The following is a 13,544-nucleotide window of genomic DNA, read 5'->3' on the forward strand; positions in this document are numbered from 1 at the left end:
CCCCAAGCTTAGACGCTTGAGTCTTCTTAGAATATGCGGGGGTGAACCACCGGGGCATCCCCAAGCTTAGAGCTTTCACTCTCCTTGATCATATTGCATCATACTCCTCTCTTGATCCTTGAAAACTTCCTCCACACCAAACTCGAAACAACTCATTAGAGAGTTAGTGCATAATAAAAATTCACATGTTCAGAGGTGACACAATCGTTCTTAACACTTCTGGACATTGCATAAAGCTACTGGGACATTAATGGATCAAAGAAATTCATCCAACATAGCAAAAGAGGCAATGCGAAATAAAAGACAGAATCTGTCAAAACGAACGGTCCGTAAAGATGGATTTTATTAGGCCACCAGACTTGCTCAAACGAAAATGCTCAAATTGAATGAAAGTTGCGTACATATCCGAGGATCATGCTCGTAAATTGGCTTAATTTTCTGAGCTACCTACAGGGAGATAGACCCAGATTCGTGACAGACAAAGAAATGCTGGAACTCGCGTGAGTAATCCAAATCTAGTACTTACTTTTCTATCAAAGACTTTACTTGGCACAACAAAACATAAAACTAAGATAAGGAGAGGTTGCTACAGTAGTAAACAACTTCCAAGACACAAATATAAAACAAAAATACTGTAGTAAAAACATGGGTTGTCTCCCATAAGCGCTTTTCTTTAACGCCTTTCGGCTAGGCGCGAAAGTGTAACTCAAGTATTATCGAAGGGTGGTGCACCTACAGCGGGGTTTGGAGTTTTCTCAACCATGCATAGTATATTGGATACATAAGTTTTAGCGTCTCCCTTTTCATTAGTCTTGGGCTTGCTACTCTCATCGAACAAATTTTCAGGAACAAGCCAAGCATAGTTATTTTCTAGTGCATCATTCATAGCTAGGAGTTTGCATGGTATTGGTGCTTTGATCTCCCCACCATCATCAATATTATTAGTGTATCTTATTCTATCCATGTCCATCTTTTCAAGGAGACTAACAAAATTAGTATGAGAACCAATCATATTAAATTTAGCGAAGACCTTTCTAGCCTCTCTTGCTAGACCACCAAATTCTCTAAGAAGGGTTTCTAAAACAAAATCTTTCTTTTCCCCCTCTTCCATATCACCAAGTGTAAGAAACATGTGTTGGATTATAGGATTGAGATTAACAAATTTAGTTTCCAACAAGCGAACTAAATGTGCGGCAGCAATTTCATAAGTAGGAGCAAGTTCTACCAAGTGTCTATCTTCAAAATCTTCAACGGTACTAACATGGGTGAAAAATTCTTCTATATTGTTTCTCCCAATGATAGACCCGCGTCCTACCGGTATGTTTTAAGTGGTAAAATTAAAAGGAAACATGATGAAATAAGTAAAGTAAATGCAAGTAACTAATTTTTTTGTGTTTTTGATATAGCAAACAAGACAGTAAATAAAGTAAAACTAGCAACTAATTTTTTTGTGTTTTGATATAAGTGCAGCAAACAAAGTAGTAAATAAAATAAAGCAAGACAAAAACAAAGTAAAGAGATTGGGAAGTGGAGACTCCCCTTGCGGCGTGTCTTGATCTCCCCGGCAGCGGCGCCGGAAAAAGAGCTTGATGGCGTGTATTTCACACGTTCGTTGGGCAACCCCAAGAGGAAGGTATGATGCGCACAGCGGCAAGTTTTCCCTCAGAAAGAAACCAAGGTTTATCGAACCGGGAGGAGCCAAGAAGCACGTTGAAGGTTGATGGCGGCGGGATGTAGTGCGGCGCAACACCGGAGATTCCGGCGCCAACGTGGAACCTGCACAACACAACCAAAGTACTTTGCCCCAACGAAACGGTGAGGTTGTCAATCTCACCGGCTTGCTGTAACAAAGGATTAACCGTATTGTGTGGAAGATGATTGTTTGCGAGAGAAAATAGTAAAAACAAGTATTGCGAGCAGATTTGTATTTCGGTATTAAAGAATGGACCGGGGTCCACGGTTCACTAGAGGTGTCTCTCCCATAAGATAAAAGCATGTTGGGTGAACAAATTACAGTCGGGCAATTGACAAATAGAGAGGGCATAACAATGCACATACATGACATGATAAGTATAGTGAGATTTAATTGGGAATTACGACAAAGTACATAGACCGCCATCCAACTGCATCTATGCCTAAAAAGTCCACCTTCGGGTTATCATCCGAACCCCCTCCGGTATTAAGTTGCAAAGCAACGAGACAATTGCATTAAGTATGGTGCGTAATGTAATCAACAACTACATCCTCGGACATAGCGCCAATGTTTTATCCCTAGTGGCAACAGCACAACACAACCTTAGAACTTTACGTCAGCTGTCCCAGGTGTCAATGCGGGCATGAACCCACTATCGAGCATAAATACTCCCTCTTGGAGTTAAAAGCAAAAACTTGGCCAGAGCCTCTACTAGTAACGGAGAGCATGCAAGATCATAAACAACACATATGTAATAACTTGATAATTAACATGACATGGTATTCTCTATCCATCGGATCCCGACAAACACAACATATAGGATTACAGATAGATGATCTTGATCATGTTAGGAAGCTCACAAGATCCAACAATGAAGCACAATGAGGAGAAGACAACCATCTAGCTACTGCTATGGACCCATAGTCCGGGGGTGAACTACTCACTCATCACTCCGGAGGCGACCATGGCGGTGTAGAGTCCTCCGGGAGATGAATCCCCTCTCCGGCGAGGGTGCCGGAGGAGATCTCCGAGAATCCCCGAGATGGGATCGGCGGCGGCGGCGTCTCGGTAAGGTTTTCCGTATCGTGGTTTTTCGCCTCGGGGGTTTCGCGACGGAGGCTTTAAGTAGGCGGAAGGGCAGAGTCGGGGGCCTGACGAGGGGCCCACACCATAGGGCGGCGCGGGCCCCTCCTTGGCCGCGCCGCCTTGTGGTGTCACCACCTCGTGGCCCCACTTCGTATGCTCTTCGGTCTTCTGGAAGCTCCCTGGAAAAATAGGCCCCTGGGTCTTCGTTTCGTCCAATTCCGAGAATATTTCGTTACTAGGATTTACGAAACCAAAAACGAGCGGAAAACGAGAAGCCGACACTTCGGCATCTTGTTAATAGGCTAGTTCCAGAAAATGCACGAATATGACATAAAGTGTGTATAAAACATGTAGGTATCATCAATAATATGGCATAGAACATAAGAAATTATCGATACGTCGGAGACGTATCAGGGTCCCATGAGCCAGCAGGTTCCTCAACGTTTCAAACGTGGCATGAGATCGAAAGAAAAAGGCAAGTGACCAAATATGAGGAGCCAAAAATAATTCAAGAAAAGAAAGTTTTATAGTACATAGAGGATGACATGCGGGTCCCATTTAGCAGCAGCGGTATCACCGTTTGAGAGGCGGCAGGGGATCAAAAGAAAAAAGAAATTGCCAAAAATAAGAGGGTGAAAAAAAACCAAGAAAATGAACTTTTATAGTACATAGAGGATGACATGCGGGTCTCATGAGCCTGCAGGTTCCTCAACGTTTCAAACGTGGCATGAGATCGAAAGAAAAAGGCAAGTGAAAAAATATCAGGAGCCAAAAATAATTCAAGAAAAGAAAGTTTTATAGTACATAGAGGATGACATGCGGGTCCCATTTAGCGACGGCGGTATCACCGTTTGAGAGGCGGCAGGGGATCGAAAGAAAAAGGTAAGTGACCAAATATGAGGTGCCAAAAATAATTCAAGAAAAGAAAGTTTTATAGTACATAGAGGATGACATGCGGGTCCCGGTTAGCGGCAGCGGTATCACCGTTTGAGAGGCGGCAGGGGATCGAAAGAAAAAGGCAAGTGACCAAATTTGAGGTACCAAAAAAAACTCCAAGAAAAGAAAGTTTTATAGTACATAGAGGATGACATGCGGGTCCCATTTAGCGACAGCGGTATCACCGTTTGAGAGGCGGCGGGGATCGAAAGAAAAAGGTAAGTGACCAAATATGAGGTGCCAAAAATAATTCAAGAAAAGAAAGTTTTATAGTACATAGAGGATGACATGCGGGTCCCGGTTAGCGACGGCGGTATCACCGTTTGAGAGGCGGCAGGGGATCGAAAGAAAAAGGCAAGTGACCAAATTTGAGGTGCCAAAAAAAACTCCAAAAAAAGAAAGTTGATTGCATATAGAGGATGACATGCGGGTCCCATTTAGCGACAGCGGTCTCAACGTTTCCAAGGCGGCAAGGGATCAAAAGAAAAAGGAAGTAGCCGAAATCAGGGTGTCAAAAAAAATCCAAGAAAAGAAAGAAATTTGGTTCATAGAGGATGACAAGCGGGACCCATGATCCTGCATCGTAAACGGCTCGATCGGAGAGTGTTGAACGAGATGGCGCGATCGAGAAAAAAAATAATGCTAGAGAGGCTGCCATCTGGGCCCTACATCCCTGGGCGGTGCGGATTTGCGTTGACTCGGCTGGCGAACCCGAGAATTCGCGATGCACCACGTCCCGGGCCACCATACGCGACGTTTTGGCCGCTTTCGTCGGGCTAGGTGGCCTCAAAAACGAGAAAAAAAAAGTTTTGACATGCACCACGGAGGGACCCAAAATCGTCGGCCATGGTACACCAGCAACCACGGCGCGACTTCAACTTCGTCGGCCATGGCAACTTTTCTTGTAGTGCCATGGCCAGGTATAATAGAGAGTAGGCTTGTAATTGAAACTCAAAACTCGTGAGTTAAACGAGTAGCTCGTGACTCGACTCGAAGCAATCTGAACTCGATGTATAAGGAGTTGAGCTCAGTTTCAACATTTTCAATAAATGAGTTCAAGCTCAAGGAGTCGAGTTCAACTAGCTTGTTGAACTCGGTAAAAAATGATTGGGGGGTCATTGAGTACATGTTGATGGTAGGGATGAGAGTTCTTCAAGTAGGTTGTTGTTAGTTTTTAGTGAGCTACTCGTGAGTTTTGTGAATCAAGCCGAGTTTCATTTCTAGACTTGGTTGTTGAACAAGTCGAGACGAGCTAACTCGTTAGTTAATGAGCTATTGCGAGTCAAGCCAAGCTGGCTTGGCTCGGCTCGGCTCGAATTCCGGGACTAGTCCAGAGGTGTACCCTTGAAGATCATATCCTCTAAATGACTATATTCCATCTTACACGGGAAACCCACTTGTCAGTACGTGCCTTTATTTCTCTCAATTTTTCTTCTCGATCTTTCCTTCTTTCCCAATGCAAATTTCCTACCGGCTCGGAACACCCTCCTCCCACCGGCCAACCCCCTACGCCCCCCTTCGTAGCTTCCTAATTGTCCCCCAATGATCTCAACATAGAGCCCGAATCGAGGCCACCCCCAAGCTCGAGCTTTGACTCGTTTGAAAAAATCAGCGATTAAGATAAGGAGGAAGGCGGGGAGGGGAGCGTACGATTTTGACATATAGATGGCATCGGGTTGTCTCACGAAAGGAGGTGCACTAGTGAGAACATAATGAGGGGACGGGGAGAAAGCCAAGCAAGTTGAAACTTTTCTAAATTTAGGATATATAAGTGTAGTTTTGAATGACATTCAAAGTGAGTATTTAGTTCACAGGATCCTGAAAGCGCATAAATAGAATAAAGTGACACTGCACTATCAGTTTCTATTTCAATCCTAGAAGATCTTGATGTCTTTTACTACATTAATGTAAAATCCAACATTTATTTCCAAGAGGTTTGTGTGGATGTTAAGTTTCATATGGAATGTAGTCCCAAGCAACTTTTGGGGGAAAACAATTATACGACTCAATCATATGAATCTAATGGGCGGTGTAAGAAAAATCCCAACTATTCTAATTCACCTAGGTTCTACATAAATATTGAGTGGCGTGCTAAATAAGCAACAACAACCAACAAAAAAAGTTTTATACGAAAATCTTGTAGAGATAGAGTATATGGTAGAGTGCGTTTTTTTGCCTTTTATCCTCTAAACCAACCTTTTTTTTAGAGCTTGACACGTTCAGTGTCTCTTTGATTTGCAATATTAAAAAAAACATGAATAAGAAAAACATAGAATTGCAAAGTCACGTCCATTCTAGTTCGGCATGATTTTATTTGTATCAATTTGGTTGTTACCAGAGGAAAAGCATAAAATTCTTAGACAGATGTTAGAGTGGATGTTAAAGTGAAATTTTATGAAATTAAATACAAATGATTTCTTTGTAAGAAAAACTATGAGAGTCAATCCTACAAAATAAACAAGCGGGATAGGAAAAAATCCAAAATTTCAGGAGTTCTTTTTTAGGGAGATGTTTGGATGGAGGTTTTTTTTCACTTAGGATCAAATAGAGTTGCTCTTACCCTATGAAACACTGTCGCGATTTTCGTTAGTTTCTGGTTTTTAAATTTACTTCAGAGTATATATCTTTGTAATTTACAAAATTATTGAGGGGGTAACTGCGATGCCACCAGAATAAATAAGTTGGAGTCTATACCGTGCCTCCCCACGATAATCAGCCCTAGGGTTTTTGCCAGCCGCCGCCACCTCTTTCCTTCTCTCCTGCGCTCTCCCTCAGCCGCCACCGAAGCACCACGATGACGGCCCAAACTGCCGAGGAGCTCGCCGCCCAGATCGCGCAAGAGCAGCTCGAGGCAAAGAAGGCAGAGGTGAGATTTAGATGGACTCCTTGCTCCACCCCCCGTCCTGACGGTGCGATTCATCTTCAGAGTAGGTGATCGGGTTGTTGTTAGATACATCATTCCGCTAATTTTCCTTCTCCGCTAGTTCTAGATCCACCCGATGAATCAGATTGCGATGATTCTACTCCGATCATGGAGGATTATGACTTTCACCTCTCAGCTTGTTATGGGTGGGTAGAGATTTAGAAATGGTTGGTGATGCTAATCGTGATCCTATTGCCTAATGTTCCATGTTGTCTTTACTTACACGGGGCGGCGAGATCTACTGTTTAATCTCAATAATGTATAATTCGTTAGTACGGTTCGCGACATCTGTGTTCAATAAACATCTAAACAGTTTCTTTTGCTAATATTGGAAGCAGTCAGAGGAGGTCGTAGTTGAGGATGATGAGGACGATGATGAAGACGATGATGAGGATGATGACAACGATGATGCTGAGGGTAACTCGCTTTGACTGATCTCCTGTATCCACTTTCGGAATCATCATGTATTAATTAAGAAACCTGATGCAAATATGCGAAAATAATTACTAGACGAGATTCAGTATTCTGTCTGTTCTCTATTTACATTATTAGATGTTTGTTCGGTCCTTTCCCTTGGCATGTTTTCCTGTTTGTAGAGTGTACGTTTACTGACTGCCTAATCTTAACATATGAAGGCTCTCTGTCCACTGAAGACCATTGGAATATTCTCTTTGCGCCTATGTATTTATAGATATTGTCAAATTATACAATGATCATGGTCAATTTGATTGAGATGGAACATAATCTCTGTTGTGCTTGAAAGATATCATAAGACATTTTGTATGCTGGTTTAGGCGCTTCTGATGCATTTATTTATTGGCAAAGTTTGTACGTGAATAAGCTTACTTTTATTTTTTAATTATGCTATTGAAATCTATAGCTTTCTGCAGCAAAGCTGGGATATACCTTTGTAGAATTTGACAGATGCGTTGCTGGCAATAAATAATTCATATTGGTATTTTGTTGTTAGAGCTTTAGGTTATATTGGGCATTGCACTTACGTTTTACTGGAAATAATTTACAATTTATTTAAAAATAGCTTGCATATGCAAGAAAATGGAATCACTGTCTCAGCCTCTTCTTAGGGCAGACCATAATATGTGCTAGAAAGTCTATTAGAGAAACTGCAGGTTCATTTCTTGACTTGCTGGTATTTGTTTCTCTTGTTTTTAAGCTGCGGATTGTATTGTTATCCGATCGCTTTCTGTAACTCCTGCATGTGCTCAGTATTGGTTTTATTGATCATATTTTCCAGGAGAAGTTGATGCCAGTGGCAAAAAGCAAAGCAGAAGTGAAAAGAAGAGCCGCAAAGCAATGCTCAAGCTGGGCATGAAATCCATCACTGGTGTGAGCCGTGTCACTGTGAAGAAAAGCAAGAATGTGAGTCACTACAATTGCTTATGTAGCTTAGTTTATTTTCCTTTGTTGGTCAAACTAACACGACTCTTTCCAGATACTGTTTGTCATCTCAAAGCCAGATGTCTTCAAGAGCCCAAATTCAGAGACATATGTTATTTTCGGAGAGGCCAAGATTGAGGATCTCAGCTCCCAGCTGCAGAGCCAGGCTGCTGAACAGTTCAAGGCTCCTGACCTGAGCCAAATGACCTCAATCCCTGAGGCATCAGGCGCGGAGCATGACGACAACGAGGATGTCGACGAGGATGGTGTCGAGCCAAAGGACATCGATTTGGTTATGACGCAGGCGGCTGTCTCGAGGGCCAAGGCCGTCAAGGCTCTCAAGGCTGCCAATGGAGACATTGTCACTGCCATTATGGAGGTGACAACTTAGATCCTAGCAAGTTCTTTTTGGCCGTAGTTTGGACATTTTCTCTTTATAAGCCATTTGCAGCTTGAGCGTTGTCTGCGAACCATATGCTTGGATAAGTTTGTCATGTTTGCCAGTCTGATAAGGTCATTTCAGCGTTTTTCTGCTTCATGCTAAGTTCGTACCATGTTTTATAGCACTGTTGTCACAGTTGTGCATGTTTCCACTTCCGTCAGAAATTTTGGTTCTGGTTGAACGAATTTCAATAGCATAACTTCGTGAAATAAGGTGCCCTTGGGCAATGTACATTTTTCTTTTGAGATGCTGGCGATCAGCACCTAAATTGTGTCTGGCAAAGGATTCTGGCCACGCCCCTCTGGTCTGATTGAAAGTTGATCGATTTAACCAAGGCAGCCCCTCTGGTCTGATTGAAAGTTGTTCCATTTAACCAAAGGCACGTTGGCAATGAAAAGAAAACTGAATCGCAAACAGAAGCGCTGTTTTGTTGGATTGGCACATAAGAATTCATTGTGTTGAGGTTGATCGAAGGTCATTTTTTCTTGTAGTTAAGAAGTATCTGATTGGAAGTGCGTGCAAGCAGATCTACCATGAATAGATCAGATTGGAAGAATTCGATCACGCTGGACAGTCCATTCCGAAACATTCGTGCTAGTTGACGGTGATCTGGTCTTACGGTGTGAGGAGATAGACTATGGATAGGACTTCGGTCCGCAGAACAATCGAGGATCGTCGTCGTCCAGAAGATGCGACGCTTAAAAAGAAGTAACGCGTGGCATTGTTCAGAACTGACGAAGAAAGCTTGAGCATAGCTGCAATCGGACAATATAGATAAGGAGCACCGACGTTCAGGCCTGAACAGATTAACAAGGCTCTACCATGAGTCCATGACACATGTCGCCTGTACGGTCACTCCGACACTCCCACAAGCAATCATGTAAAGTGATCATCTGTTGCAGCAAATGGGGAATCCGAACAAATTAGATCGGAATTCTTTCACGTGTTCAGGATAGTAAACAATCAACACAACAGAATTACAGAAACACGACACATCGCAAAAAAAAGAATGCTCATTCACATGAATAGCTCATGTGTTATGACCACAAAAGTAACTGAACAAGTCAACAACCAAATTATTCAGCAAGCATGAGGAAGGAAACATAACCAATTAAACGGGGAGTTCTCCCCTTTTTTCATCTACTCGCACCCATATTAACCGAATAAACAACTTTTTGAGCAAGCAGGTAGTATGAAACATGGGTAATTGCTGCACCCTCGGATATATACTTCCTCGTGGCTATGATTTCTCAATGTCAAAGTATGTATGCAACTAATACATTGCTGAACCGAAGTTTTAAGTCCCAAGAATTTATTCTACTAATTAATCACAATTAGCAATTGATGGGGCTTATAATGAAGTCCATGTGTTTCCACTTAAGGCACGGGAACTATGACTATGTTTTGGGTTGCAAGGTCAATGGCTTCTTGACAGTAGGCTTTTTATGGCAGAGTTTCCATCAACATTCTGAAACTAGTACAATAACACAGTCTACTGTCAACAGGCTCTAATGCCATTGGACTTGCATAGTCACTTGCAAGCATATAAAGCTGAAATAAGAGATAATTCGAATAAGAAAATAACCATAGTACTACAATTTGAGATGCTAGCTAAACCAGGCAAATTCTAAAAAACGCAGCATTGAGAATGACCGCATATAGTATGAGAACATGCAGTTAATATACTAACACTGACTAGTATAGATGGGGGACTACCGTTAACGAATAAGGAATAGCCAACTCTTCAGCTGAAAAAAAAGGAATAGCCAACTCTAAATTCCATTGAGATCCAGGTTTCAGCCATCGTGCAGAAGACCCATTGAGTCAAATAAAGTTATCGTCTAGTTTGCTCCCTCTACATACATAAAAGCGTCTGTTTTGACATAGAAAAATTCAACATTTCAGAACTTTGACTATTTATTGTCTTTGCAAATATTATCATTAGATGCTTCAAAATCCATTATGCATAAATCTGTATGAAAAAGTAACTTCATAATATATATTTTTCTTTTGGGGTTTTTAAATATTTCAGAGAAGTTAGTGGTGAAGTTTTGTTTTGAAAACCGTGTCAATAGCCAAACAGAACATTTTGCAGAACTAAAGGGAATGCTTTAAAGTTATGCTGATTCTGGCTGATTTTAAGATTTCTGAAACGAAACAAAAATCAAACTGGTTATGTTGGGAACTTAGGATAATGGTTACATTCCCTCGAAAGGGACATGCTACTAGATCAATTTTATAATTGTTGCATGTGCATGTAACATTGTAATGGATAAATCTTTATACTTATTGAACCTATTACCTATACAGAATGACACCACACATATTTTAGCAGATACCTATAGAAAATAGACCAATGCCAACTTATTTAATGGGAGCCATATTAACTTATTATCTAGTATAATTTTTCTATAATAGCAAAACCACATATAGAAGGTATTGATCATGCTGGGATAACAGCTTCATTTCCTAAAGTAAAATCAATCATATGCTGCTACATCAATTTTATTACTCATTGCATTTTATGGTCTAGTGCACAGAGCCTCATTATTTTGCATCAGTATAATTAATACTGCTAATATTTGGCATATATCCAATAGAAACTAGACGGATATTAATATGTCTAGTTTATTTAATAGCCAAACTGCAAACAGAAAGCGACAACATTGAGGCTAAGTACTAACTAGCCGCTGTTTATAAGTTTGTTGTTAATGTTTACATGGCAGTGTACTCAGAATGACCTTACTTTACTATTCGCAAAAATAAAATGACTTTGCTTTACAACCGTAGAACAACTAAAATAGCGTCAACAGTGAATATGACTGATATGGTACAAAAATTCAACTGGTTAGACAAAATAATGACACATATATACTGTAAATAATTGCCTATATAAAAGTGCAGGTGTAAACACAGGGAACACCACATGTCAACCAAAACAGCTGATAACCCCCAACCAAGCTGTCTAGTATATTTGCCAAATGTCGGGCAGGAGTCAATTATCGTGTGTGTTGCTGCCAGTGGCTCTTATTGTTTCGCAATGGAACAGACATAGAAGGTTCACTAGAAAATTGGAAATCTTGGAAAGCACTAGGACATGTCATATGCAAGAGCAGTAGGAACAAAAAAGTCCACAATTGGCCAAAATCATAGAAGAACGTGATAGTCTGATGTTAGTAGCGTTTATATAGGCTGACAATCTTGTAGGTTGTGACATCGTGTATTATTTCTGGGGCATTATATATGATTTTCTATCCTATCAGGACATTATGTCAGTGTGACGAAGAGAAACTAAGCCTAAGGCAAGGCAGTAATTAGCACAATTAGGCTCCAAAAATAGGATGACTACCTCACTAACAATGTAGAACAAACTATATGAAGCATCAAACACACAAGTGCAGAGACAAAATCCGGCCAGCCAAGGGAACACTAGCACTAGCAGCCACAACAATGCCAAGAATCTGATGATTTCCGCTCCAAATTTCACACCTTTACGAACCAGCTAATATGCTAGGATCACAAGGACTACTGCCGTCAATCTCAGAAGTTAGCACATACAGTAGATTACACAAGTTCCTTATTTCCTTTTCTGAAGGAAGATAGTACTACTTGTATTAAGCAAGACTGTACCTACTGGGTGCCATCCTCGGGGAATCGCGAGTCGATCCCGCCGTTCACATGCTGCCCGCCCGCGCCGGCAGCCGGGGTCGCGAGGCCGCCGCCGCCGCCAGGCCCCGCGGCGGAGGGCCCTCCGGCGCCGTGCTGGAGCTCGATGACGAGCCAGCGGACGGCCTTGCTCATCTGCTCGAGGCGGACGGCGCTGATGGGCTTGATGCCGGGGGCGGCCAGAGCCGCGCTCGCAGGCGCGGAGGGGGACGAGGAAGATCCAGTGGCCTCGTCCACGAGGCACTCGGAGCCGATGCGCTGGCGGATGGACTCGACGAGCTCCTCGGCGTGGTCGCAGGCGACGCGGAAGAGCTCCCAGCGCTGCTTGAAGGACTCGAGCGCCGCGTCCGTGGACGCCGTCTTCTGGCCGCCCGACAGCTCGCGCGCTTCCATCACGGCCACCGCCGCCGCCACGAACTCCTTGTACGCCGCGCTCAGCTCGTCCACCGTCGAGTCCATTGCGCCGCCCCGAGCGTGCGCAGCCTCCGACACGCTCCGCTGACGCTGACCCAAATCCCCCAATTTGAGGACGCTCTTTTGTTTTTCTTGAACAATTTGAGGACGCTATAAAATAGCGTCAAATACGGGAGCGGCGCTCACATGCTCCGCGCGTGGTGGGCCGGCCCATCAGCAGCAAGGCGATGCGGTGGCGGGGCAAGCTATCTTTCGCCCAAGACCGGCTCGTATTTCCGGGTACCACTACCTAGAGACCAACCTTCGTAAAGGAAACACCACCCCGCGCAACGCACCCGCGTCTAACACGTGTCAGGCCCAGGCGACGCGAGCTGTACCTTTCCGCGAGCGAGCGAGCGACCCGCGACGGCACGAGTACACGCGAGTACACCTTTCCGCGAGCGCGTAGCCTGTACTTCTCCCGCGAGCGTCTACCCAAACGCGTACTCCTCCCCGCATACGATATGTGCCGAATCCACGTATTCACGATGCATGCACCCATGTTTTGGCTAGCTAAGCAGCTATGCATGCACGATAATGAAGTAGATAGCTTTCCTCCTACTATTGTTGTATTCAACTCCATTACACGAAAGTACGAGTACAGCTCACTAAACATACGAGTATAATTGTATATAAACACGAGTACAACTGCACACACGAGCGAGTACAGTGGCGCACAACACATGAGTACAGTTGAACACACAGGCGAGTACAAGTACAGTCACGTACACGATCAGGTACAGTCGTGCACACGAGCAGGTACAGTCACGCACAACACACGAGTACAGTTGAACACACAGGCGAGTACAAGTACAGTCACGCACACGAGCAGGTACAGTCGTGCACACGAGCAGGTAAGGTCGTGCACACGAGCAGGTACAGTCACGCACAACACACGGGTACAGTTGAATACACGAGCGAGTACAAGTACAGTCACGCACACTAGC

General features: G+C 43.3%; 2 protein-coding genes across 2 annotated transcripts; one reads left to right on the forward strand and one right to left on the reverse strand.

The window, feature by feature from the left end:
* Positions 1-6,434: 6,434 nt before the first annotated feature.
* Positions 6,435-8,590, forward strand: LOC124698341 (nascent polypeptide-associated complex subunit alpha-like protein). Its single transcript, XM_047230826.1, has 4 exons — positions 6,435-6,581; positions 6,977-7,055; positions 7,894-8,018; positions 8,092-8,590. The coding sequence occupies exons 1-4, from the start codon at positions 6,510-6,512 to the stop codon at positions 8,425-8,427; spliced, it is 612 nt and encodes a 203-aa protein (XP_047086782.1). The 5' UTR covers positions 6,435-6,509; the 3' UTR covers positions 8,428-8,590.
* A 3,339-nt stretch (positions 8,591-11,929) lies between these two features.
* LOC124698342 (mediator of RNA polymerase II transcription subunit 32) lies at positions 11,930-12,663 on the reverse strand. The gene has a single exon (XM_047230827.1). The coding sequence runs from the start codon at positions 12,601-12,603 to the stop codon at positions 12,109-12,111; it is 495 nt and encodes a 164-aa protein (XP_047086783.1). The 5' UTR covers positions 12,604-12,663; the 3' UTR covers positions 11,930-12,108.
* Positions 12,664-13,544: the final 881 nt, after the last annotated feature.

Source organism: Lolium rigidum, chromosome 3 (genome assembly GCF_022539505.1).
Source record: "Lolium rigidum isolate FL_2022 chromosome 3, APGP_CSIRO_Lrig_0.1, whole genome shotgun sequence".
In the NCBI taxonomy this organism is placed as follows: Eukaryota; Viridiplantae; Streptophyta; class Magnoliopsida; order Poales; family Poaceae; genus Lolium; species Lolium rigidum.

Bases quoted from the DNA above. Each gene is read 5' to 3' on its own strand.
- LOC124698341 (XM_047230826.1), top strand. From the start codon at position 6,510: ATGACGGCCCAAACTGCCGAGGAGCTCGCCGCCCAGATCGCGCAAGAG. The intron at 7,056-7,893 runs GTAACTCGCTTT...CATATTTTCCAG, and splicing joins TGACAACGATGATGCTGAGG to GAGAAGTTGATGCCAGTGGC. The intron at 8,019-8,091 runs GTGAGTCACTAC...GACTCTTTCCAG, and splicing joins CTGTGAAGAAAAGCAAGAAT to ATACTGTTTGTCATCTCAAA.
- LOC124698342 (XM_047230827.1), bottom strand. From the start codon at position 12,603: ATGGACTCGACGGTGGACGAGCTGAGCGCGGCGTACAAGGAGTTCGTG.